Here is a 26,571-nt window from a genome sequence, read left to right as displayed (position 1 = left end):
ATGTTAAACTTACCAATGTCGGTATACTTCATGTGTCTGTCCTATAAGTGGAATGTTAAACTTACCAATGTCGGTATACTTCATGTGTCTGTCCTATAAGTGGAATGTTAAACTTACCAATGTCGGTATACTTCATGTGTCTGTCCTATAAGTGGAATGTTAAACTTACCAATGTCGGTATACTTCATGTGTCTGTCCTATAAGTGGAATGTTAAACTTACCAATGTCGGTATACTTCATGTGTCTGTCCTATAAGTGGAATGTTAAACTTACCAATGTCGGTATACTTCATGTGTCTGTCCTATAAGTGGAATGTTAAACTTACCAATGTCGGTATACTTCATGTGTCTGTCCTATAATGGAATGTTAAACTTACCAATGTCGGTATACTTCATGTGTCTGTCCTATAAGTGGAATGTTAAACTTACCAATGTCGGTATACTTCATGTGTCTGTCCTATAAGTGGAATGTTAAACTTACCAATGTCGGTATACTTCATGTGTCTGTCCTATAAGTGGAATGTTAAACTTACCAATGTCGGTATACTTCATGTGTCTGTCCTATAAGTGGAATGTTAAAATTACCAATGTCGGTATACTTCATGTGTCTGTCCTATAAGTGGAATGTTAAACTTACCAATGTCGGTATACTTCATGTGTCTGTCCTATAAGTGGAATGTTAAACTTACCAATGTCGGTATACTTCATGTGTGTGTCCTATAAGTGGAATGTTAAACTTACCAATGTCGGTATACTTCATGTGTGTGTCCTATAAGTGGAATGTTAAACTTACCAATGTCGGTATACTTCATGTGTCTGTCCTATAAGTGGAATGTTAAACTTACCAATGTCGGTATACTTCATGTGTCTGTCCTATAAGTGGAATGTTAAACTTACCAATGTCGGTATACTTCATGTGTCTGTCCAATAAGTGGAATGTTAAACATATTTGTCTGTTCGTGTGAGGGTGTTATCTTATCGTAAATGGCCGATACAAACACGAACAAATAAGAAGCCAAATTACAGTAAGATACATTAACAAATTATCAATACTACTATAAATAGACCTCGTAATAACAACCATAAACAGGTATTTTGTGGCTCACGTTCGTGAGACTACGACCTAACCAACACCTATAGTAGGATTGTCTCTTGCTAACACCAATGCTATAATTGTTAGAAATTGAGGTCATATGCCAGTCAGAAATTTCGACATGATCGTTTACACATATTTAAGTAAATTTAAACTGTGTAGTATACATATGTATTGCTCGATCGCTTATGATTAGTTTATGATTTTGAAACATTAGATATTGGAATCTTACTTCACAGGCAAAATGTCTTGATTTGATTTCAGACTAATTTCATAAGAAAAAAAAACCCACCGTTAATAAAGGGTTAAGACTTTGACTTAAATTTTCTTATGGATTTTTTTTCTCAATTTGCATGATTTTTCAGATCAATTGGACCTGAAATTGTGAAATTGTTCTCATTTTGAATTATCTTAGACTGATTTAAGGAGTTTACGCAATGTATAGTGTAAATACGCTATCGAAGGTGAACTAGAACTTATACTGGATATTTTATACGTTACAAAAAACTGCTTTTGTATTTGAAAAGTAAATCACAATTATCTGCTGAGATATTGAACAAAACTCAAAAGAAAAATAAAATATATATGTTTTATTTGCATGTTCTTTACGATTTCATAACTTGGTGTTGATGAAAAATAAAATGGAGAATTCTTATCAAGGAGAAAAATATGTATAACACTTTAAATACCTTTTCTATGCCAAAATTACAGAAAGTCACTGACCATACAACTTTGGTCTTAATCTTGAATTGTTTCATTTTGTTTTAAATTGAATACCTCCAAATTAACTTTCAGTGAAGAATTTTCACACCATTATTCCAGAAAATATGTGTTTCTAACATGGTGAATACTTCTAAAAACGAAATGAACAATGTATATTATAAATAGTACCCGTAACAACAATCATATCGGGAAACACATATAATTTAGTTATACCGTCAAATAGATAAAAAAAAAAGAACACGAGAAAAGGTATATCTTTTAAATAACAGGTCAAGTAGAAGCTACTATTTATTACTTAAGTGATATGTTTGGTCTCCACCTTCTAACAGGTCACATGTTATATTTCGATATTCTTTACGATTTTATAACATCATTTTAATGATAACATTTTGACGATTTTGATAATAATGCCAGAGTAACATTGCAGCAGTAACATATACCTATACGTAACTCCATTCACCTTCTTGTAAGTGAGACAGGATGGAGCTCAACGCCGTGGTAAAGTTTGAAGTAACATATCACTCGGCAAGCCTCATGTTTGATAACTTAATAACCTTCCCCCTCGGATCGAGATATCCTGTCTCACTCCAGAAGTAGTGAATAGTTAGACTCACCCACAAAGGGTAACAGAGCACCAAGTCTTCTTGGAATAAAACCATATTCTGATAAAACAAAATAAAAGATTGTGGAGTTTCTTATATCACTCGTATGAATCGAAAGTTAACTTATTTATCCATAATCGACACTTCCTGTCCACATTGATTTGTGTTCTGTCTAACTCGTCCAACATCTGTGAAAACGATTTTATTGGTTTACCAGAAGTCCGCGGAGCGTATGCAGGGTTGGATAAAAGTTTAGGCCGATTTTCCTTCGACTGGGGAAGATTTGTTTGATGCGCCCCGTTAGAGAAATCCAGCTCAATGTTTCTTTTCATACTGTGATTAGAAATATCAGACGATTTAGAGGAGTTATTGGAAACTTCTTCTTCACTTGGTGCTAGTTTTGTCTTCAGTGCGTACCTATTCGGGTGGAGCATCCGGTCAATTCTGTTCAACATTACAGAAGTTTGTTCACGCTCTATCATCTGTTGATCTATAACATCAGGCGCCACTTCCGTATCCGGTGACGGACCGACAGGATGTATAACTGCTACCACACCATTCCGTGATGACCGGAAGTCAGTGTTTGTTTTTATTTGTCGATCCTTGATTTCGGAACTTACTCGGCTCATTAAGACCCCCTTTTTGGGACTTGGCTTCTGAACTTTGCGGTTTCCGTCACCAAACGAAAATGGTTGAAATGCTAAATTCATGTCTTCTTTTTTGAGCGACACCTTTTCCGCCAGTGGGTCTATGTTTGATCCCCACTGGTTGAACAAATGCGTTCCTCTATCCGGCTGAGCCCCAAGTCTCTCGGACTGAATGCGGTCCGTAGTTATCCGTCCACTCATTTTCGGAACTTGTTCGGAATGAATCCTTCGCCTGTTCTTGCCCCTATTAGAAACACTGTCTTCTACGTGGTGTTGGAATGAGCGGTTTAGAAGGAAGGTGTACTCCTTAAGTGGTCCTACCGACACTTGTCTGTTATTGTTGGACCGGGGTTCGAGTCTATTCCAGTGTTTCTCAGCCAGGCTGTCAATCTGGCGGAGGTATTGCTTCCCACGTGCTATGTCCATGAGGCGACGCTCACGAGCTCGAGTCTCGAAATCCATAATGAATACACTTGATTTGGTTTTGGTCGAAAATCCGCGGTTCAAATACAGCCACAAATTCTTCTACACAATAAAGTTACATAAAGTTTAGTTATAACTTGACCATACGAGACGATAATAAAATCGGCATATTCCCAGTGTGGTCTTACTGCCGTAGTCAGAGACGCGACATCAGGAATGGCGAGCTAGAGGTATAAATTAACCGTCCTAGCATGTCACGGAGGTTATTGACAGTTGGAAGCACGTCAGCAATGTTTTGTCCTGTCGACACTGATGAGATATTGAATGTACAGAGTAGTGACGTCTGCCTTTTAAGTGTACACTCCAATGAATCGAGCAATAAAATGCAGCTTAATGCAAATAGGTATTTAAGCACGCAAATGCTTTCCCTGAACACTTCTCCCAGCACGTGACCATAGAAGGTATTTTACACTCCACCAGAGGCGTACTAAAGGTGAGTGATTTCTTGAACTGTGGGCTTTAGTGCCAATCCTTCAGTTATAGCAGCGAGTGTTCAACATATTTGCAGTTTGAAATACGTACTTTAAATTCACTCGACACCAAATGAAAACGTGTCTTAAGGTCTAATACTTGACCACAAATACACTTCTAAACTTTTGAATGTGGACCAAAGCTACTGGAAGTAGCGACACCCATGGCCTTCCCAGCGGACCATCAGCGATGTCCGGGTAACGAGGAGAGCTCCGTTATAATCAATACGTATGTCGATGAGATTTGTGTGTGGTCTTATCAGGAATGCTGGGCAAAAGTTTGCTTTTCTATATCAGTCGTGCCCCGAGTCAATACTCTCTCAATACACAACCATTCTCCAGTTCTGTTGATCAAGTTATTGGCCACTTGTCAAATATTTATACATCGTATTTTGCTTACAAGTAGCGAAGTTAACTTTAAATGACAACAGGTTAATCTTCCGGTGTGAAATAAAGTCGTTTTCGCACCTGTGTGTGGTACCGTTCTGGTAATACACACCTGTAATTAATAGAGTCGCGCCAGCTCATTCACATTTGTCTTGTAACTAATCATTAGTATATAATGTTCTTCCGTTATATAAGTACAATCTTCATCCGACCGTTTCGGTGTCGACCTCTGCCCTTTTCGTGCCACTAACCTCCAAAACCGTCATTGTACAAGGTTCGCTGGTCTTGAAAGGATTTGATGTGCTTCGTGATAAAACTGTTCAGGATAATTATTAAAGGTTGTCAATAAATAAATTATCAAGTGTCAAAGCTTTGAAAATTCTTTTGTTAAATCCATCATTAAAACTACAACCTGTTGATATACTGAACTAACGTCACGTTCGAGGCCATATTGATTGGGGAAACGCTATCTCAAGGTGTTTGTAGAATCCGAATGGGATCGCTTAGTGGCACGTTTTGGTATGAGTATTGTTCCACCAAATATAGATCGTTACATTTTGTGTTTGCACTTGAGACTTTGATCAGGAATGTCTATATATACACACATAAGTATAAGTTACAATTTTAGACTGTTTTATCGGAATACCGATGAATCAAGCCTTATCCGGGAGGGCCAGGGACACATTAGTCGAACTGTCAACAAAATTGATCTTTAGACCAAACCGAACAAAGGTATTATTGAGTGAAATATCAACAGTAAAAATCTAGTTGTATTCTCTTTGATCGCTACACTTAAGTTGTATAAATAACGTGTATGGATTGTGTCCAGTACTGGATCGGCTTCTCTAGGGGAGAAAGGTGTCGTTAAAAGGAGGCCGTGTACCACATTGTATGTTTACATGGTTCTCAACAACTTCCCAGTAAAACAAAGACAATAGGACCTTGACACAATAACCAGAGAAATTCTAACTTCTAAATTTAATTGCAACCAATTCCGCAAAACGCCTAAAGTATATTTTATTAAATTGTAGGCTCGTTTATCATGGCATTATGTGTTTCTGATTTTTAAAACACGCTGCATCTGACTTCGCGGCTGAGCTCTCCCGTGAAATGTACAATATGACAATCAACACACGAGTAAGATTTCAATTTCTTGGTCTAGGGCAATACACTCATGCCGCCTGAGGTTGTATTGCATGGCTACCCATGCAATAAAGCCTCATGACGTCACAGCGTCAACAAAATTTCTATTTCCTCGGTAAAATTTTAACATTTTTTTTTCACAAACATGACTGGTTTTACTATAAAAGATGCAAATAACAGAATTTATGTTGAAAATATCACGTAATTTTTTATGTATGAAAAATTGACTTTCAACCGTGGATTTCTTCGAATTTATTTCAAAATGGTGGGATATTATTGTTGTGAAATAGCAATAAAACGTCGAGGTATGAAAGAAAAATACTCTTTCATAAGTGGATATGAAGGATAGGGATATTCTACCCTCTGGATCACAAAATGGTGCAAAACCCTCGGCAAGCCTCGGGTTTTACTACATTTTACTCCATTTTGTATGATATCCACACATGAAAGAGTCTTATAATCTCAAATATGTGCATGTCATGTTACACGTACTTTAGGTATACACACGTAAATCCAATCTGGTTAAGTTATCTAATACATGTACATTGTGATCATGGCCGACTAAATTGTTTCTAGTAACTTTCACTTGTGTGAATCTGAGCGCTAGATTGCGTATTCGTACATGATTCATTGATTTCAGTAAGTTAATTAGATTATTTCTGAGCCATTATTTTATCGATAATTTCCCTGAACATTACAATAATTACATAATACATTTGACAGGTAAAGTCCTGGGAAATGCTGACAATGCTATCATGAATGTAATCTTAGGTATTGCTATATCGTCATGTTCACTTTATCGGGTTGTTAAACTTTGTTAACTAAATCAATCCATAGAGGAAACGCGTAAAGCTATCATGTATTTCGTGAACAAGGTCCGCAATGTCCTCATCTTAAACTTTACAGAATAGTACTATCAATTCCATCGACCATGGATAGAAAAGTCGAACACAACCACGTGTCTATAAATGCGTCATAATCAGTTCGCATCATCTTTCTATTCAGTCGGATTCAGTTTTATCAGAAAACCAAAGGTAGTACCGTATTTGACCCAATATGCGCCCAGGGCGTTTAAAAATAGAAAAGTGAACAGGTGCTTGATAAGATGAAATTATTACAAACTTATACAGTTTTGTGTAGTCTTGGTATTTATTTATACCTGGGAAATTGTAATTGGGGTCTCAAAAGGGGGGAGAGGTGCTTATATGGACATGGGCGATTATTGGGTCGAATATGGTATTACCTTTCCTTGATTGTTATGTTAAAGACAACAAACATCAACAGATATTTAAATATAGTTAATGTATTTACATTCTACTTAACACATTTCATACAAGAAATTGCCTAGCTGTACTACAAAATCTGACGGACAGTATGAAACTTAAACAAAGATGAGATTACTGAAGTAAATACAATCCTTCCTGGATCAATGGGGACACCATTTAAATTGACCTTTAGGTCAGCCGGTATAAGTAAAGAGAAGATTAATGACTTTAATTGGAAATCAATTATGATAATGATTTATGGTAATGAAGACCCTAAAATGAAACAGGTGCTAGCAGCCTTTACAATGGTACATGGAATCAAGTTGTCACATTACATTTCTGTGTTCAGAGATTGTAACAATATCCTGTAAACATCATTGTCATCTTAGCAATAATCGTATATTCATGCTTTTCATACAAATCAATTTGGCTGTAACACACGAGTGTTAGGTGGTATTTTCAGAATTCCTGAATCTACCATTAACATTTTTCAGAGTAATATTTTGCTAAATTCTGATCTGTGAAAATAAGAACATTTACAGTATGTAAAGATTAAGATTTAAAAAAAATCACACTTTGAGTCAAAGCTAAAGAATTTAAAGAAATTAAAACACTTGAAATGTACTTAAGCTGATATGATCCCATCACATACATAAATGTATATTTAGTTATAAACAGACAAAAATGTTAATATTTCTCACTAAAAGAAGGCCACAAGTAAAAAATAAAAAAACAATAACAATGTGGACTCTGGTCAAATGTCAAATTACACAACTGTCAACTTATTTCTTACTGCAAAATTAAGTTGTTTTAAAATTTAATGCAAAAATCAAACTTCATAATACATTGATAAATTCTAAGGCAGTTGGTTGACAAAAAATGTACCAGAAAACAAAAGGCCTATTTGGCTTGTAAGAAAACCATATGAAAGCAAAATAACTATTAAGTTCACAAGAAATTTCGTCCATATCAATGAAGTCTATTAGAAAATGAGAACTTAATCAAATTCATAGATTTGGAGAAACTCTAAAGACTCTAACCATAAATTTGAGACAACACAAATCTATCTATGTACAAGGGATATGGCAGATTTATTAGATAGCCTAAAGAAGCAATTGCATGGAGATGTACATAATCCTTGTACATATTTACAGTTTTATTGATAATACACTACATAGCTTACTATACATACATTTTGAAGAAATATTGCACAATAATGAGATTCACTTTCTAGATTCTATCAGGAAACTACATCAGCAGTCAGTGACAGGGACAACATTTATTACTTTTCAATTTTACAGGAGTTACTTCCCCTTAATCTGATTAGAAAAAAACATATACATGGAACTTCAAATTCAAAACAAGACTTGATGCTCTGTGACTCATTTTTACAGAGCAGGAATGTCACAAGTACCGCTACAATTGACAGCAGCATATTGCCAAATAACAAACTACAAATCATTAGCAGTATATCGCCATACAACAGACTACAAATCTGAAAATAAATAAAAATTGTTCAATAACAAAGATCACAGAGGTATATTGGCGCCCACCAAAGTATGATCTATGTCTGACAATAGAAAGAGGGATCTCTTCCCTGCTTTTCAAACTTTTTCAAATATACAACATATGAAATTTAAGACAGATAGCTTCATTACTTTCTGAGAAACAGCGCTGAAATCCAAGATGGCAGCTGGTTGGCCATCTTGTTGACCGATCAGTCCCAAAGGTACTATGCACAACTAAAGCCCAAGGGGAACCTATGCATGGAATTTGAGAGATATCTCTTCAGTAATTTCTGACAAATAACCATAACTATCAAAATCCAAAGATGGCGGCCGGTTGGCCAGCTTATAGACCGATCTGTCCCAAAATGCAATATGCACAATTAAGGCCCTAGGGGAACATATGAAATTTGAGAAAGACCCCTTCAGTACTTTCTGAGAAATGGCAGTAACAAACTTTAACTATCAAAATCCAAGATGGTTGCCTGTCGGCCATCTTGTTCATCGATCGATCCCAAAATGAAATATGAACAACTAGAGCCCTAGCGGAACCTATACAGTATATTGAATTTGAGAAAGATACCTTAAACTTTAACTATCAAAATCCAATATGGCCACTGGTTGGCCATCTTGTTGAGCGATCGGTCCCAAAATGCAATATGCACAACTAGGGTCCTAGGGGAATCTACATATGAAATTTAAACAAGAGGCCCATAGGTTTTAACGGTCACCCGAGTTAGAATATATAATGAAACAAATAATGAAACAAATAAAAGACATATAAACACTATATGCTGGGCCTTGAAGTTGGTCAGTGATTTATATATATATTTGACTTTTTAGACTATGAAGAGTATTTGCTTCCATTAAACCTGTGAACTTAGAAGTATTTTTTGAAATTTTAATCATTTAGACCCTGTTTGGTCCTGCCCCTCTGGTCCCCCAGGGGGTCATCGAGGACTGATGTGGAGGTTAAAATGCTATATTTCAGACTAATAATTCTAACCAAGTTTGACTCATTTCCTATGAAAATTGGGCAAATAATGTTCACAAATATGTTTTTCCTATATAAACTAAAGTAAACTTGACCCCTCCCCAGGGGGTAACATGAGACCCCAAGGCCATATAATTCACAATTTTTATAAAAGAACTTAAAACCTTTCCATCTATAATTATTTGATTCTATTTTCTAGAATTTTAGAAGATTTTTGAAGTTTTAGCCTATTTGACCCTTTTTTACCCCCGCCCATCTGCCCCCAGGGGGTCAGCCAGGACCAATATGGATATGATATTAAAATGCTATCTCAGGCTAATAATTCTAACCAAGTTTGACTCATTTCCTATGAAAATTGAGCAAAATATGCTCATTAATGTGTTTTTCCTATATAAACTATAGTAAACTTGACCCCCTCCCCAAGGGGAAACATGAGACCCCAGGGTCATATAATTCACAATCTTTATAAAACACACTTTAAGACCTTTTCATCTATAAAGTGTAATTGATTCCACCATTTTCAGAATTTTAGAAGATTTTTGAAGTTGTTGCCTATTTGACCTTTTTTGGCCTCGCCCTTCTGCCCCCAGGGGGTCGGCCTGGACCAATATGGATATGATGTTAAAATGCTATCTGAGGCTAATAATTCTAACCAAGTTTGACTCGATTCCAATGAAAATTGAGCAAAAAATGCTCATAAATGTGTTTTCCCCCTATATATAAACTATAGTAAACTTGACCCCCTCCCCAGGAGGAAACTTGAGACACAGACCCCAGGGTCATATAATTCACAATTTTTGTAAAGGACCTTAAGACCTTTCTATCTATGAAAAGTATTTAATTCTACCATTTCCTGAATTTCAGAAGAAAATTTTTGAAGTTTTGGCCTATTTGACCCCTTTTGACCCAGCCCCTAAGGCCCCTTGGGGTCAGTCATAGAAAATTTGTTAATTGGATTTAATGGCCATCTCATACTGATAATTCTGACAAATTTTAACTCATTTCCAATTACAAATGACCAAATAATGCTCAAAAATGTGTTTTCCCTATATAAACTATAGTAAACTTAACCCCCTCCTCAGGGGGAAACTAGAGACCCCAGGGTCAAATAATTCACAGTTTTTGTAAAGGACCTTAAGATCTTTCTATCTATGAAGAGTATTTGATTCTACCACATCTGTGAGTAGAGAAGAAGATTTTTGAAATTTTACTCAATTTTACCCTTTTTGGCCCCTCCCACAGCCCCCTGGGGGGTGGGGACCATATAATTCACAATTATGATTGGCCGTATGCCTTAGAAGGTTTGTGCAAAATTTCATTGAAATTGCTTTAGCAGTTTTGGAGAAGAAGTGGAAAATGTAAATTGTTTACGGTCATATGACGCACGACAACGGACAAAAGGTGATTAGAATATGTCACTTGAGACTTCGTCTCAGGTGACCTAAAAATATCCCTTCAGTACTTTCTGAGAAATAGCGGTAACAAACTTTAACTATCAAAATTCAAGATGGCCGCTGGTCATCAGTCTTGTTCACCGATCTGTCCCAAAATGCAATATGCACAGCTAGGGCCCTAGGGAAACCTACAATGGCATACATATGAAATTTGAAAAAGATCCCTCAAGTACTTTCTGAGAAATAACGGTAACAAGAATTTTAACAGATAGAAGGAGGGACGGACGAATTACCACGGACGAAAGGCAATTTGAACAGCCCACCATCTAATGATGGTGGCCTAATAAATATGAAACATAAGACATTTGTTTATGAAATCATAGTTGTAAATGACACAAAATAATGGGATACATGATACCCGGTAACATTTGTGCGGGACTAGAGTCTCCAGTGGTGATGGAACGTAACTCTTTGAAATCTTCCCGCTGAAATGATGTTTTCATCTTTTGACATCATTCCATCACCAATTGAAACAATAGTCCTGCACAAACGTTGTCAGTAGTGTGGGGAAATGGTTGCATTTTCATGATCGATCATCACTTCCAAGCAAGTGACTGATGATCAATCATGAGCTGAAGTTTACTTCACTCCGATTATAGATTTCATTTTATTTCATTGTCTGCAATATTACGTATCTACTTTCACTTTTGTTTCTGGGAAAATCCATATTACTGATGTTGTAGCGGGGATCGTCTTTCACCCATTTACATTGGAAAATGAAGATGTATTATTGTCTAAGTGCTACATTTCATTGAAATTGTTTTCCTGATAAAACGCTAGCTTCCTCGGCGAGAAACACCCGCTGGGACCCACAAAATTCTGATCATTATATATTGTACATGTTAGTTAGTCAAACTGTGATCAATCATGATAAACGAAGATCAACTACGGTAATCAAATTCACGGTAGAAACAACTAAACATTGACTAAATCAATTAATCGGAACAACACTAGTTATCAGGTATCATGGGGTATGTGTTGTCCCGTTTATCTATCATGGCCTATTTGAATGGATACTTTGTAGTCTATTACAGGGATGTATTAGTGCCTAGAAAGTGAAGGCAATGTACCTCAAAACTACGAGGCAATATTGGCCTCTCTACAAGTCCTCATAGCTTAGCATACCATCCAAGGCTAAAATTGGGCATAAATTTCCCTTTGGCAACAATAAGCATGTTTCAAAGGATTCATGGATTTAAATCTGACCATTTTGTACATTTCTATTCATTTCAGAAACAAAAATTAATAGTTTGTTAATTTTAACTATCATAATGTCAAAATATCTAGATCAATGACCAAAGATAAAGTTACAACACCAAACAAATGAAAGATTAAATCTATGTTAACAACGAAGGTTCATTTCGCCGTTTAAGTGTTGCAATAATCGACTAAGTGAATATAATAACATTAGTACGACTCCATTAAACATAGACATTATGGGAATATTTATTTAAATTGGTCAAGAACTTATGATTAGTTTAGTACAGTAATCTAATCACTTTCTAAATTCTACAAAATCAGTAAATTCATTTCATATTTACAATATAAAGATCAAAAGCAGTTTTGGTGAATGTATTTTACCTTTAAAAAATTGGCAGTAACGAGACTAATAGCTAATAATAGTATGTAAATGTTGAAATTCATTCAAAAAGTGAATACAAGATTTCTAAAAAACAATATCAAAATCATAAAAGTATGTTTGGTATTAAAGCTAAGTAAAAGCTACATTGTGTCATCAGAATAACTACAAGGGGAGATAACTCTGTGAGGAGACAGGTATAATTACAACAAGGCAATATGTCAAACCGCATTTACACTCAAATGATCTCTCAATCCTAAAAACAACCAAAATGTCTACTGTAAATGGCTTTGGTGATACAATAATAAATAACATAGAATGAGCATTTCGTTGTTTGACTACATATACCACACCACTGACAGATAAGTATCGTACAAATCATAATGACGCTTACGGCCGTTCTCTACAATAATGGACGTCCAAAACACTTCTAAACATGACAACAATATGCTGCAGTTGCAGTATTACAATTCTATCTATTTGGCATAGTTGAATAAGAAGGCATTAAAGAGAACATCACACAAAGCTCAAACTGTAATAGTCGTAGCACAAACTGTAACATTTCTAGCACAAACTGTAACAGTCATAGCACAAACTCTTAACAGTTGTAGCACAAACTGTAACAGTCGTAGCACCAACTGTTACAGTCATAGCACTAACTAGTCTGTAACAGTCATAGCACAAACTGTAACAGTTGTAGCACAACATTCCTAGCATAAACTGTAACATTTATAACACAAACTGTAAGTCGTAGCACAAACTGTAACAGTCGTAGCACAAACTGTAACAGTCGTAGAGCAAACTCTAACAGTTATAGCACAAACTGTAAGTTGTAGCACAAACTGTAACATTTATAACACAAACTCTAACAGTCGTAGCACAAACTCTTAGTCGTAGCACACACTCTTAACAGTTGTAGCACAAACTGTAACACTGTTTGTCTATGGCGTTTTACAAAAAAACGCCGCGAACAATGCTACTGCTTTTGAGTTATAAATCTACCTCTTTTTGGTCACCAGAGGTTAACATGTCTGGTAACAGTCATAGCTCAAACTGTAAAATTTATAGCACAAACTCTTAACAGTCGTAGCACAAACTCTAACAGTCGTAGCACAAATTCTTACAGTCGTAGCACAAACTCTAACAGTCGTAGCACAAATTCTTACAGTCGTAGCACAAACTCTAACAGTCGTAGCACAAACTCTAACAGTCGTAGCACAAACTGTAACAGTCAAAGCACAAACTGTAACAGTCATAGCACAAACTGCAACAGTCAGGAGGAGAAATACAATCAATGGGTTCAATGTCTATGGAATATGTCTTAATGTACATAATGCAGTTGGTTTATATTTTGGCATTTAATCTTATTTTTGAGAATTAATATTATGGACTAAAAATTACACTAAAATATGACCGTGCTAATGGAATTATTCGTAAGCAGTTTGGAATCACTAATTTAAGTGCCAATCAAATTTTAGATTCGAAGGCAATTTGTGGAATTCATATCACCACTTTCTGTTATTTGAAGGGTGAGTAAACATTTTTGAGGTACGTCAGTTTGCACATCTAGATCTAAATTTCATGTCAGGGAAAACATCATATACATGTACTAAGTAACATTTTTTTGTTGAAGATGCTAACTACCAAAAACCTAAACTATATATCTTGTATTTGGTGTTAATGCTCATAAATATGAGAAATAAGTGTAAATGTAATTTTGCCTTTTTTGGTGCAAGTTGAAGGAGTAATTCGAATTTTATGTGTAACAACCATTGCCCAGATTAAGATAATCAAGGGGCAATAACTCTACCAAACTACCACTCCAGAAAGTGATGATTGAATTTGCCAAAATCGTCATGCATTTATTTTTGTTACAGTGTTTAAAAAAATCATCATTTCAATAATTTAGTTAGTTATTGTATATGGAAAATAAGTTTGACAGACAGACAAAGCAGATGAACTGCAGTCTCAAATTAATATCCCCCTTTTCTGTGCAAGTAGGTTATCAATCTACCACATTAGCATAAAGAAAATTGATTGACAAAATAACACGTTTTGCAGTGAACTTTGTGTAAAGACATTTCAGACATACAGGCCCTTGTCAGTTATCTCCCTTGCACACATTTGCTTTCTACATGACAAGCACCTGAAATACCATAGAATAATTCAAAGAAATCCAAACATTGTCAGATATATTGTCTATACTCTAACCACATTCAAAGCTTTATGTACATTTACTTTCAGAAAAGTATTGACAATTCAGATATCATATTGATACTTGTACAAACAATTTAAGTGGTATGTCAGGCACCTATATAAGGACAAACCCAAATTAATTACTTTGGCTACAATGTATCACCTTTTATTTTTAGATTTTTCTCAAAAGACAAAATCCGCATCTGAGATTTTGGATAATTTGAATCTTTCTTAGCCAATCAAACAGCAATGTTGGCAGAGTATAAAGGCACACTTTAGCCAGAGACTTAGATATAATAATACTATATACGTCGCTGCTCTAGCTGAACTTCTTTGGAATATTTCTGTAGATTTATAAACTAACATTCAATAGGTATAGATATTTTCTGTTGTGATAAACAAACTCCAGATTTTCTGTATCACCAAACCTTTCCTCCTACTTTCCTCAGGCAGTGGCGAGCTTTGTGTGATGGTAGTTGAGCAGGAGTTGTGTCCCTTGATCAAGAGTCCTCCTCCATGTAGCTCTGAAGACTTTCAAAGGGATCTGTATGTGGTGTACTGCAACAACAAATCACCATCATTCAGTTAAATATTTCTAGAATTTAATTATCACCAAACAGTGAGAGGGAATCTCTTCTTCATTGAAGAAATAGTACTTTGAATCAATCCATATTTATTTCTCATCCGAAAGACAAATCTAAATCTGAACTTAGCTAGCATTTAACAACTGTTGTCCCTCTAACCCTCATCCTCAATACTCCAGGGGTTCTGATCACAAACATCCCTGGACTATCTCATAGTAAAACTGGAGGCAACAGAACAGATAATTCAGTCCTATGTTGTACATCAAAGAGCCGTTTTGCTTTGAAGTGGGACATCGCTCTCTCATTAATCTTGAAAGAAAATTTTTGCAGGCCTTTAACTGGTTCAGATTCAAATCTTAAACTTCTTTTCTCTGCTTTTCAACTTAAAACTTCTTTTCTCTGCTTTTCAAACTTAAAACTATTAAAATCCAAGATGGTGGCAAGTCGGCCATCTTGTTGATCAAAATGCAATAGGCAGAAGTAGGGCCCCGAAAGAACTTACAGATAAAATTTGAGAAAAATACCTCAAGCACTTTTTGTCTGCTTCTGTTTTTACTGTTGTTGAACCGTATCTGTGAACGACTTAAGTACTACACTACTGTTGTGAGTGTGCATTGTATTGAATGAAGTGACGCAAAAAGATAATCGCCTCCCACTCACCCTAAGGTGGCGATGATTCTCTGAACTAAGTAGGCGGAGTGAAAAATGATTGAAGTCTCATTTGCTGAAGATCAAACATCAGCTGATCAAAACAAATAAATGTAATAAATCTGGTTACGTTCTTGTTTTTTTTTTTTTTTTTTTTGTATTTAGACTTATCTACATTGCTCAAAGCTGACATATATAGACTCCAGTACTGTTCAGGTTAATCGCGGATCGGCACTGGCTATATATATTCAGCTGTACCACCACTTCTGCTAGTGTACACTTTAACATTTCCATAAACACAATCATAATTGTTACAAATATCATAAAAGCTTGTGCACCAGTCTACTTTGTGCAGTACTTTTTTGGGCTGAAAATGCTGAAAAAAATCTTGATATAAACATTGATATATTTTGCACATCAAAAGATTTTGAGAAAAACAACGTCCAGGGAGCAATAAAATTTATATTATAAAGGTGGTAATTTCAATGCAAAACATTCCCAATAAATGCTTGACAACTAGCACAAAAAAGTGTTGTATTTAGAAGAAATAACATATCAAAATCGCATCGTGTTTGTTTTCTTTTATTGGCCACCATAACTCTGAAACTGAAATATCTTGCAGATGTCCAAAACATTTTCAGTCCGCTGTACTCCGTACACATGTCAATGTCTTGAGATATTACACATTAATAGTTATCAGAAATATGATTAGAATCTAGTAACTTAAAATAAGCACAATAAGTAATTAGTGTGTTTCAGATCATTAATAAACTTTAAAGAGCAATCGGATAGCATATAATATGTACCTGTACAGCACCAGATCCATGCTGATAACTAATTATATATAACAGTACAGTTAAAAATGCCACAAACCTTGTAGCTTGTCAGTTTTGCAGCAAATCCTAAATACATGTCGTTTAGGCATCTTATAAATCCCACTTGTGTTTTGACTTTTTTGCACACAGCCTGCAGCCGGAACACAGTGGTTCCCTACGTAAGGAGCATTGCTAGATACGCTTTAGGAGTTTCAAGTACAATTTTACTAGAAATATGAAGATTCATTAAAATATTTAAATAAAGACAGTACAATAGTACTTTACTCAAGTGAGTGTTGATGCAATTTGAAGAATAAAATCTTTGTTTTTAAGTAGATACAGACGCATTGTTGATGATATATAGATCGGCTAAGCTAACTAGCCATTCATTCACAGCTCAGTTAACAAGTCACTGATGATCACAGGTGGTTGACAATGATATGTTTGTGTATGCTTGTATGTCTTATGCTTGCTGAGATAATTAGACGGAATCATAAAATGTAAACTCCATATGTACTGAAAGTGAGAGGCCAAATGCAAGTGTAGCATCAGTACCAATTTACCTGTGGATTAGGCGACAGTACTCGAGTCTATAAAGAGCACAGCTGCACTGGTACAATACAGCGATACAAGTCAGTCGCAGAGCGGTAGGGGTTTTTATACACATGTCGTTCTCAGTTGGGGTAGCACGGCAATAAGAATTCATTCATGTACCTAAGGAGTCCTGGATCAATTTTTTTCAGGAAACTGTCTACGGCGTCCGCCATTTTGCACAAACATCAAATTGTAACATCCAAACTCATGTGCCCTTTAAGTCATATTTGGCCCTTGTAAACGAACCATTGAATGAGGAAACATTTTGATTCTCGACGCCAGGGAGAACTTGTCTTTGATCATGTACTATTGATAGTTGTCGTAATTGTATTACACTTTTGGCGTTCACAGGTAGGGTTCAACGGTAGTAAAAGGGAAAAAGTATCATTCCTTTATGGTGTAGCATCTTTGATATCATTAAAATTTACAACAAAATGGTTTTAATGACACAAACCTTAGGAATTGTTGAAGTCGTCTTCTACGTTGATATTTGCGATACATATAATACGCCGTCATGGACAGTGTAATAATGGCGGCCACACTGAACATCAGACCCAGTACAATGTCCACAGCAGACGAGGAAAATATAGCCTCCTCCTTGTAAGTAACATCAGGTTCATCGTCGTGTCTGTTAGACTGCTGATCTGACAGACATTTACCTGAAATATACAACATCAAGCTTTAAATAATATATTAATTTCAAAAGCCATATTACAATGACCTGTGACATCATAACAGTAAAGTCTATTGGAAGGGCTTCATGCTCCTCGACAAATATTTATGCATGACTTTATATTGTATGGAAAAATTACAATGAATCAAATAAGATTCACATAAAAGAGCTTCAAGATGGTGGCCGGTCGGCCATCTTGTCGACCGATCGGTCCTAAAATGCAATATTTGCAACTAGGGCCCTAGGGGAACTACATGTGAAATTTCAGAATGATCCCTTCAGCACTTTCTGAGAAATAGCGGTAACAAGAATTGTCAACTGACAGTAGGACGGTCGAAAGGACGGACCATGGACGAAAAGCAATTCGAAAAGCTAATAAACAAAGCTTAACCATATCATAAATACCTGTAATTACAGTCTTCTGCAGGGACTCGTTATCATCACAAACAACATGGACGAGATATTGTGTAGCCTTTTTAAGATTGCTTAGTGTAACATTATTGTCTGTAACTGAAATAACTTGTGTTTTATTGACGACGGATTGAGTTCGACCTTGATCCTTGTACCATACTGTACACGAAATTGGCATCGCAGTCAGAGCATGAAGTGATACCAGGATGGCAGCACCATCTACACACACACTCTCCATCTCCATGTGAAGTCGCGGGAGGGTCTCGCTATATACCAGCAAGCAGGCACCTGTAAAAAATCAAAACTAATCAATCATAACTCTATCAGACTAATATTGCTTTGTAGGAAACTCAATTGTTACATATAAACATTTATCCACGACTTATTATCTGGATTCATTAAACACAAAATTATTTCTCTTCTTCAAGACAGATGCTCTACCAATAAATTAAAGCTATAAATATATTTGGTCCATTGGTACATGGACCTCTCTCCACATGTCTAATCACTATATACATACACTGACTAAACAATAGAAATGAATTGTAATTTTATAATAATTAGTTTTTCCAAATGCTAAGATATACAATAATCATAATTATTATTTTTATCTTTTCTTACTCATGCACATGTGAAAAAATATGTGGAAATACCTTTAATATCTAAACAGCTTTAAACTTTTATGTACACTTAATCAACAAGGATAGTCTTTTCAATTTCAGTTTGTACTAGAAAATTCATAGTCAAGTCAATAAAATTCTGGATCAAGGGTTACATCAAAACAGCTTTAAACTTTTATGTACACTTAATCAACAAGGATAGTCTTTTCAAGGGTTTCATTTTCTGTCAGGAGAGGCGGTACAATTGCAATTTCAGGGGGTACTTTTCTATACTATCTGTATGCTATCTAATGTAATTTAGCCCAAATCAGGTGGTACCACAGCTAGGTTTTACCGTTTAACCGGCAAAAAGTACCGGGTACCTCCTGTTATTGAAACCCCTGCTGGATGTACTAATACATACATGCCATATTTTTATAGGGGTGGAAAGGGAGATTGATAACCATTTTAAGGGATTTTGGTCTCTAAAGAGGGAGGTTTACGCGCGACATATATGAATAAATTCATATCTGCTTTTTTATGATGAAATTCTGCATTCATATTGAATTTTACTGAAATAAAGGAATGTGTGGTTTTGCAAAAGTATCCCTATATACACCCAGTTCTGGAGCAGTTTTATTGTTTGAAATATTAGACTGGGCTTTTTAATAATCTTTCAAAATAACGGATAATTAACTTAGATAAAGTTCTTAAATTTACAAGCACTAAATTTAAAAAAAGCAGAATCATTACAGTAGTATTCAAAATGTAATTTAATCTGAGAGAGAAAAAAAGTAAATTTCTTTTTAATCTTATTTATTTAAATTCATTTACTACTGATAATTTTTTATTATTAATATTTTTTTTCCTAAAAATAAATTCACACAGAAATTCTAATCAAAGTACTGAAAGTACTAAATGGCTCGGTCTCGATGATAGGAGAATATATTTCTAAGGTCAATACTACTGTAGTTGTGTACAATAAGAAATAAATTTGGCTGGTGTTCCTTCCAGTTTGGACTTTTGAGGATTCCTTGGACACCAAGGTGTAAAATAAGAGGCACATACTAAAATCTTGGAAGCCCATTCTAATATTTCCTATGATGTTATATGTCAAATGATTTTATAACACCTCTAATCATTTTCCTTGTTAATTTGATGTTAATGAAAATATTCATTCTTAATGACTATATATAGCTATTGTCATCAAGTTCCTGGGACCACAGTATCAGTTAACAAGTATTGTTTTGCAGCAGAGAAAGACAAGAGGCATACTTTTCTATGCCAAAATGTCTTAAATATAGAATATGTCTGTCCTCTAGAAGACTTATCAATATCATCATGTGATTTTTGAATAAATTGGTCAATTGGTCTACTTTTAACAAGTTTTGTAATTATTCTTTTGTAAAACAGCAAGTTGATTGATATACATTGTATCCGAACTTCAATTCAAACCGGATAACTTGTTAGCTCACCATAGACCATGAAATTGTTTGTACACTTTCTTAACTTCAGGATTGTTTTACAAAATTACAAATGAATTTTTCTACATTTTTTATTTTCAAATCCCCATACCTCTGATGAGTATAATAAAACTGTTATTACAAGTGAATCAAATATTTTCAGTTCAAGATGAACAGGAAGAGATTCATTCCTTTATTTCTTATAAATAGCAAACACCGATTTAATTGTTTGTTCAGCAGGTTTTTTCCCTTTCTTTAAAAACGCTACCATTAACATTATTTTCTGTACCTAGATATGTAAACAATTCTTATAAATCTAAATTCTGTATTCCATAACATCAACTGGTGTTGTTGTACCGATTTACGTCCTGAGAATATCACAATTTTTATCTTTCTGATATTAAAGGCCCAATACCTTTCCGGCACGACTTTTAATTTTTAAAATGGGAATGTAAAACGAGATCGATAATTTTGTAGAGTCGCAAAAGTTATTAACTTACCGTTAATACTACGTTTATCATCACATTCTGAACAATTTAATCAAAATAGATACAATGTAAATTTTTATAACGCGGGTCGTCTTATGTTTCCCGCCGTCGTCCTAAATACCGCGCGGTAGTTGACTATTACAGCGCCAGACGGCAAGACAGCGAAACAACTCTCCACGGTTTTCAGATATTACACAGGAAATCTTGCATATGTTTGGTGTTGTAACCTCATCTTAAGGCATCGGCATGGGTTTTCTGATATGTTATTAATGTTTTTTGAGAGACCTTTTAATTTTGCCCCGGAAAGGTAGTGGGCCTTTAAGTTCTATTTTCCATGTTATGCAATATTGTTAAAATTCATGTAACATTTGTCGTAGACCATCAGATATTTCTGATATCATAACAGTGTTATTGGCAAATAATATGATAAAAAGTTTGGGATACATTCCAATATTATATACCGTAAAAACTGGTATAATATGTGCAGGTACTTTTTAGGGCTGAAAATGCTTAAAAAATCTACTATCAGTATATTTTGCGCATCAAAAAAATGGGGAAAAACAATGTCCAGGGAGTCCCAAAAACCGATGTATGAAGGCGACAATTTCAATGCAAAATATTCCCCATAAATGCTTGACAACTTGCACAAAAAGTGTTGTATTTAGAAGAAATAACATATGAAAACCGCATTGTGTTTGTTTTCTTTTATTGGCCACAGTAACCCGAAACTGAAATATCTAGCATATGTCCAAAACATCGGCGGTCTGGTCCGCCGTACTTCGTGCACATGTCAATGTTTTGAGATATTACACATGAATAGTAATCATGAATATTTGAAAAAAGTACAATATATTTACTTAAATTGGCACAATAAGTAATTAGTGTGTTTGAGATCATTAACAATCAACAGCAATCAGCTAGCGGATACGTAGTTTAACTTGCAACAATCACAGTGTGCATAATTTGTCAAGATTTGTAAGACAAAGTATTCTTTTCCACCAGGTAAGATTCTAAGTCATAAAAGTAGATTGAAAATAGGAAGGGAGATAAAATAACCAGATAAATATTTGTAGCATGATCAGACTGGGTTGATTATCGGTGATTAGGTAGCTTAGTCGGAAGAACTACATTTTCTTCTCTCCTGTTACAGAATTGGCACCCAACTTAATAACCAACGGTTGTGGTGTTTGAAACGGTCTTGTATGTCTTCAAAAAAGAAGGGAGGAGTGTAGCGGGACTGGACTGGGTCGATTATCGATGACCAGGTAGTTCAGTCGGTAGAGCACTCGGATAGTGTTCGGAGAGTCCAGGGATCGAATCCCGGTCTTGCCGCTACATTTTCTCCTCTCCTGTTACATATGGTACTATTCTGTGCATGTAGATATTCAAGGTAAATCAACAATGTTCGCTGATCGTGCCCGAATTGCCTTAGTGTTATAATGAATGCAGTAAATGTATGTCTCATTGGTGTGATTGATTTAAAGGCAGTTCATGTGGTGACCGAAAAAAAGGTAAAATCAATACTTTCAGAGTGATCAGAGAACATTGATAGTCAAGGCGGGGAAAACATAAGACGACCTGTGTTATACAAATTAATGTTTAATTGATTTTCATTAAATTGTCTCGAAGGTGATGGTTAGAGTGTTATTAACGATAAGCTTAATATGTTTTTGACAAAAAATATAAACAGCTAATGTCATATTGTGTTATAAATTAAAATAATCTTTTATTTATTCATTTCATTTCAAGCATGTACATGTCATAGAATATAAACAAATATCAGGTATATGCTTAAATAATATTACAGTTAAATTCACAATAAGGAATTTGAAGATGATTATAGTAATTATTTTTGGATTGAAAATGATTACAATATTAAGCTTCCACAGCTGAAAATTATTTCTTTTTGTTCACACAATTCTTCTCCTAGACTGTTTCCAGTTGAAATGATACAAGCATGCTGACATTCTGTAAAACATAAGGAAACAATAAATGTATTAACAGAGTAATTACTGAAAAGGCTAATATCATATAATTAAACATTTTAATCATAAATAGCAATACCAGCATAGAGGAAATATTATTGAAGTTTAATTCCCGCTGTTCTTCCGTCCTCCTGTTCTTACATGTAAGAGTTTTGTCCTTCATAAATTGATTGTAATATAGCAGTTGTTATATAATTTGCACAAAGAAGTATAAATATACACACGTATGCATGGGTACAGTGGTAAATTAATAAGTTATACGGAAAATGATGGTGCTGATCATGAAAAGCGTAAAGTCTATTTTGTTGAGTAAAAAGTTAAAAAAACTAACATAAGATGTAATCGCAGTAAAAACAGTGATCATGTGGGCTTTTGTGCGATTGCATTTGTAAGACTGTGCCATGTGGTAGAGATTAGTTCCGCTCGAGTGATTACACAATGCAAGCGAGAGTCGGGAATATGTTTATGTAAGTTTTAATTGCTAATCCCTGATGCTTTTTGGTAAAATATAACTCAGGATAATTGCTAAACAATTAACAGTTTTCTCTTCATTTGTTACAGATTGAATCAGCTTTTTAAGTGCCGTTTTACGGAAGAATTATGAAAAAGGAATCGGCATTTTCGTCGATCTAGTAGTCCAAAAATATCAATTCGAGTTATATGAACATATATGATTTATGTCATTCGGCCAAATATTTACTTCGTATTACCTAGTTTAATGAATATGCTGTATGTATATGATCAGAACGACAAGCTCCTGTGCTGAAAATAACTAAAATGTTTTAAAAGTATGGTTTAGTGGTAATCTCTGAACGTGCTTTAGTATATAGATATAATCTGATATTTATGCATGTGCTTATGAAATTATCGATAATGATGGATGTGATAAATATTCATACCTTATTAACTGCCGTTAGTTTTAAGATAACGCCACCTTGGACATTTACAAAATGTTCACCGTCTGTAACATAATATTTTATCAGTAGTCCAAGTTTGTCCAAAATTTTGTTAGAGTTGTCTTTCTTCCATTGTAGTTTTACGTCCATGTCAACCTGAACACAGCCGTGATAAATGCATCTCCATTTCGCCATGAAATGTATTTGCTCCGAGACAAATTTGATTCAAATTACAAAATTCATTATGGTATAAATATTGATGTTCGAGGTGAAATATAGATTTCATTTTTTCCGTTGCGGGTTAATTGTCACTAGTAGGGACAAAACGCGTGGGGCGAAGCGAAGCATTTTCGGGACGAAACGTCTTCATGCATTGTTAACAACATTTTCGGGACGGAAAGTCTAGATACATTGTAAACAATTCAAGTGAACATTTTCCAACCTAAGATCATTTGGATAGTGTATATGGTAAGGATATGAAAGCAGTTATCTACTTCTCCTATTTCAGCATTACAGATACGCTTATTTCAGTAACTTTCATATTCAAAATTTGCTACTTAAAATTCCCGGTAAAATCAAAGTTGTTGAATACACTGCCGCTAGGAGCGCTAGTATCTGCGAGCAAGTTCTAAGCCAATCATATTGAGGAAATTGACTGAAAGAGAATTTTGCAACCACGATCACAATGGCGAGGTGATCCTCGCCAAAAAAATAATACTTTTTCCATTTTTAAAAACGTGGTTATTAGGAAATCCGGAAATTCTATAAAATCCGGATCATCTATTACAATTACCCAAAATGGCGGCCATTACGATTGCAAAGTTTGTGACATCAATCAAATACAGATAGGCCTATTTAACATTAAAAGCGTGAGTAAATCATTCACAGTTGTAAGCAGTATTTGTTTTGTTGTAATGCTCACTAGCTGTAGTCATAAAATTTATTGAAAGGCCAGCTGATTGTTTTCTAGGCGGCTGATCGGCTGCTTGATTTCAGTTTACGCAATACACAGACATGAGTGAAATAGCCCAAGACTGCTAATTAGGGCCACTTGGGTGTTGGTCAGGGGGTCAGGGAGTGGTAACTCTCCTGCTAAAATTAACCTAGCATGTACACAAATGTGGCAACGAAAATAAAACGGAGGGGTTTATAGAAATCGGGAATTTAGACTCTCCTGCCGGGAGACAATAAAAGGCTTTAAAATACGGGAGGTTTTGTCTCACGCCGGGAGGTATGGCATGTATGCTAATATAATATCAGTAATGGTACAGAACCCTTTGTTTAAAGGTCTTCGGTTCAGTCTGCCCAGGCGTTCCACTATTCTTATAAATGCACTACGTTTGTAATGTAAATAAGTGTTTTTGTAACTGTTCTAGATCTTGATCAGGTTGATCATCACCAATCAAGTAGCTCAATTGATCAAACATTCAGCTAATATTTAGATGATCTTTGGGTAATTTTTCAGCTCCTCAAACATTTGGAGCATTGACCAAACCCTGTTTCACACATAGGGGGTACGCTTAGCAGGAGTATTAAGCGAATATAAAGCTATTTTGCAATTTTTACTGTTTGGATTACCTATTAAAACGATGCACTGCAGAATAAAAGAAATCGTGATTTTTAGTTTCATTTCCGATTGTCTGCTGAAGATCGGCCTTCTACGTCAAGCGTTAGTGTTGGTGTCACCATCGAATCATGTTGGTTTCTTTTATCAGATTCACACCATCATGACCATAGCATCCTTTTTATCTCTTGTAAGATCGTGTATACATTGTTATCGTTCATATACCAAAAGTTGCGCTAGTTACTTATCCAGATGAAGAATATTTTGTTACTCGCTGTAGAACCTATCATGCACAAACAGGAACATATTGTTTCTTTTGATTAAAAGAATGACTTCAGAAAGCAGTAGACGGCTAAACTTCGTACTCCAATTTCCTGTTACTCAAAGTGCGTCGGGCTCTTGCAGTACAGCGTTAAATACAAGCTACCAAATGATCTAGATCATATTGTTTACATTTTATCGCACTTCCGGGTAATTTTGTAGGACGAATGCTGCAAAGAGACTGACAGTGTTCAGGTGTTTGACACTGTTAATTAACTAAATTAACAATAAGGAGTTTTGGGGTTAATTCAATTCAGACTAGGTGTTTAACAGGTAACCATACGCAAATTTTAACTGATACATTAACGGCGAAATACATTAACAAGTTAAGTTATAATTATTACAGTTAACAGTTATCTGATGGTCAGAGATCTGTTGTCACTAGTAATTGATAATACATGTATGTTTCTGGTTATTATATATCAAATGACAAAGTCCAACCTTCATAAAAATCTGTGCTATAAATCCACGAAGAAGCCTAAGTGAAATCTTAATTATATATATATATATTTTCAATGTCATTTACATTTTTTTAATTCACACTTTGATGCCAGTACTGACTACTGACATCAGAATTTTTCAAGGTTAAAAATTCACTCATTTCAATAACACGGCTTTATTGAGATTAGTACTCTTCGACAGGGGGGGGGGGGGGGCAAACATGTCTTTTGGGAGTTTACAAAATATTGAGGACCTTTGCGCCCCCCCCCCCCCCCCCCCATTACATTTTATCGTCCTACGCCACTGTTCGTATTTGTCTATTGCTTTTACAAATGCAAAGTCCAATAGAATTTTTCTTTTTTTTTTTTTAATTTTAATATTCACTGTAGTATTAATATGTAAATCAAATAAGAAGGATGTCTTGTAGACTTATAGCCTATAATTAAATGCTTTTAAAACTTCCCCAGAGTCATGAAAAAAGTGAGTTATATTTTCTAAAGATAAAAAAATCTCCTGGTCCATTATAGCATCACTATTACCTTTGGGCCT

At 35.1% G+C, this 26,571-nt stretch overlaps 2 protein-coding genes across 2 annotated transcripts; both read right to left on the bottom strand.

Moving 5' to 3' along the window:
• Window positions 1-1,662: 1,662 nt before the first annotated feature.
• LOC138325994 (uncharacterized) lies at window positions 1,663-4,925 on the bottom strand. Its single transcript, XM_069272054.1, has one exon. The coding sequence runs from the start codon at window positions 3,524-3,526 to the stop codon at window positions 2,516-2,518; it is 1,011 nt and encodes a 336-aa protein (XP_069128155.1). The 5' UTR covers window positions 3,527-4,925; the 3' UTR covers window positions 1,663-2,515.
• A 1,909-nt stretch (window positions 4,926-6,834) lies between these two features.
• On the bottom strand, window positions 6,835-25,631 carry LOC138325993 (uncharacterized). Its single transcript, XM_069272053.1, has 4 exons — window positions 25,275-25,631; window positions 18,260-18,553; window positions 17,636-17,840; window positions 6,835-15,098 (listed from the first exon to the last, which is right to left on the bottom strand). The coding sequence occupies exons 1-4, from the start codon at window positions 25,324-25,326 to the stop codon at window positions 15,041-15,043; spliced, it is 609 nt and encodes a 202-aa protein (XP_069128154.1). The 5' UTR covers window positions 25,327-25,631; the 3' UTR covers window positions 6,835-15,040.
• Between the last annotated feature and the right edge of the window lie 940 nt (window positions 25,632-26,571).

This window comes from Argopecten irradians, chromosome 6 (assembly GCF_041381155.1).
Source record: "Argopecten irradians isolate NY chromosome 6, Ai_NY, whole genome shotgun sequence".
Taxonomy (NCBI): Eukaryota; Metazoa; Mollusca; class Bivalvia; order Pectinida; family Pectinidae; genus Argopecten; species Argopecten irradians.
This window is presented reverse-complemented; position numbering and strand designations above follow the sequence as displayed.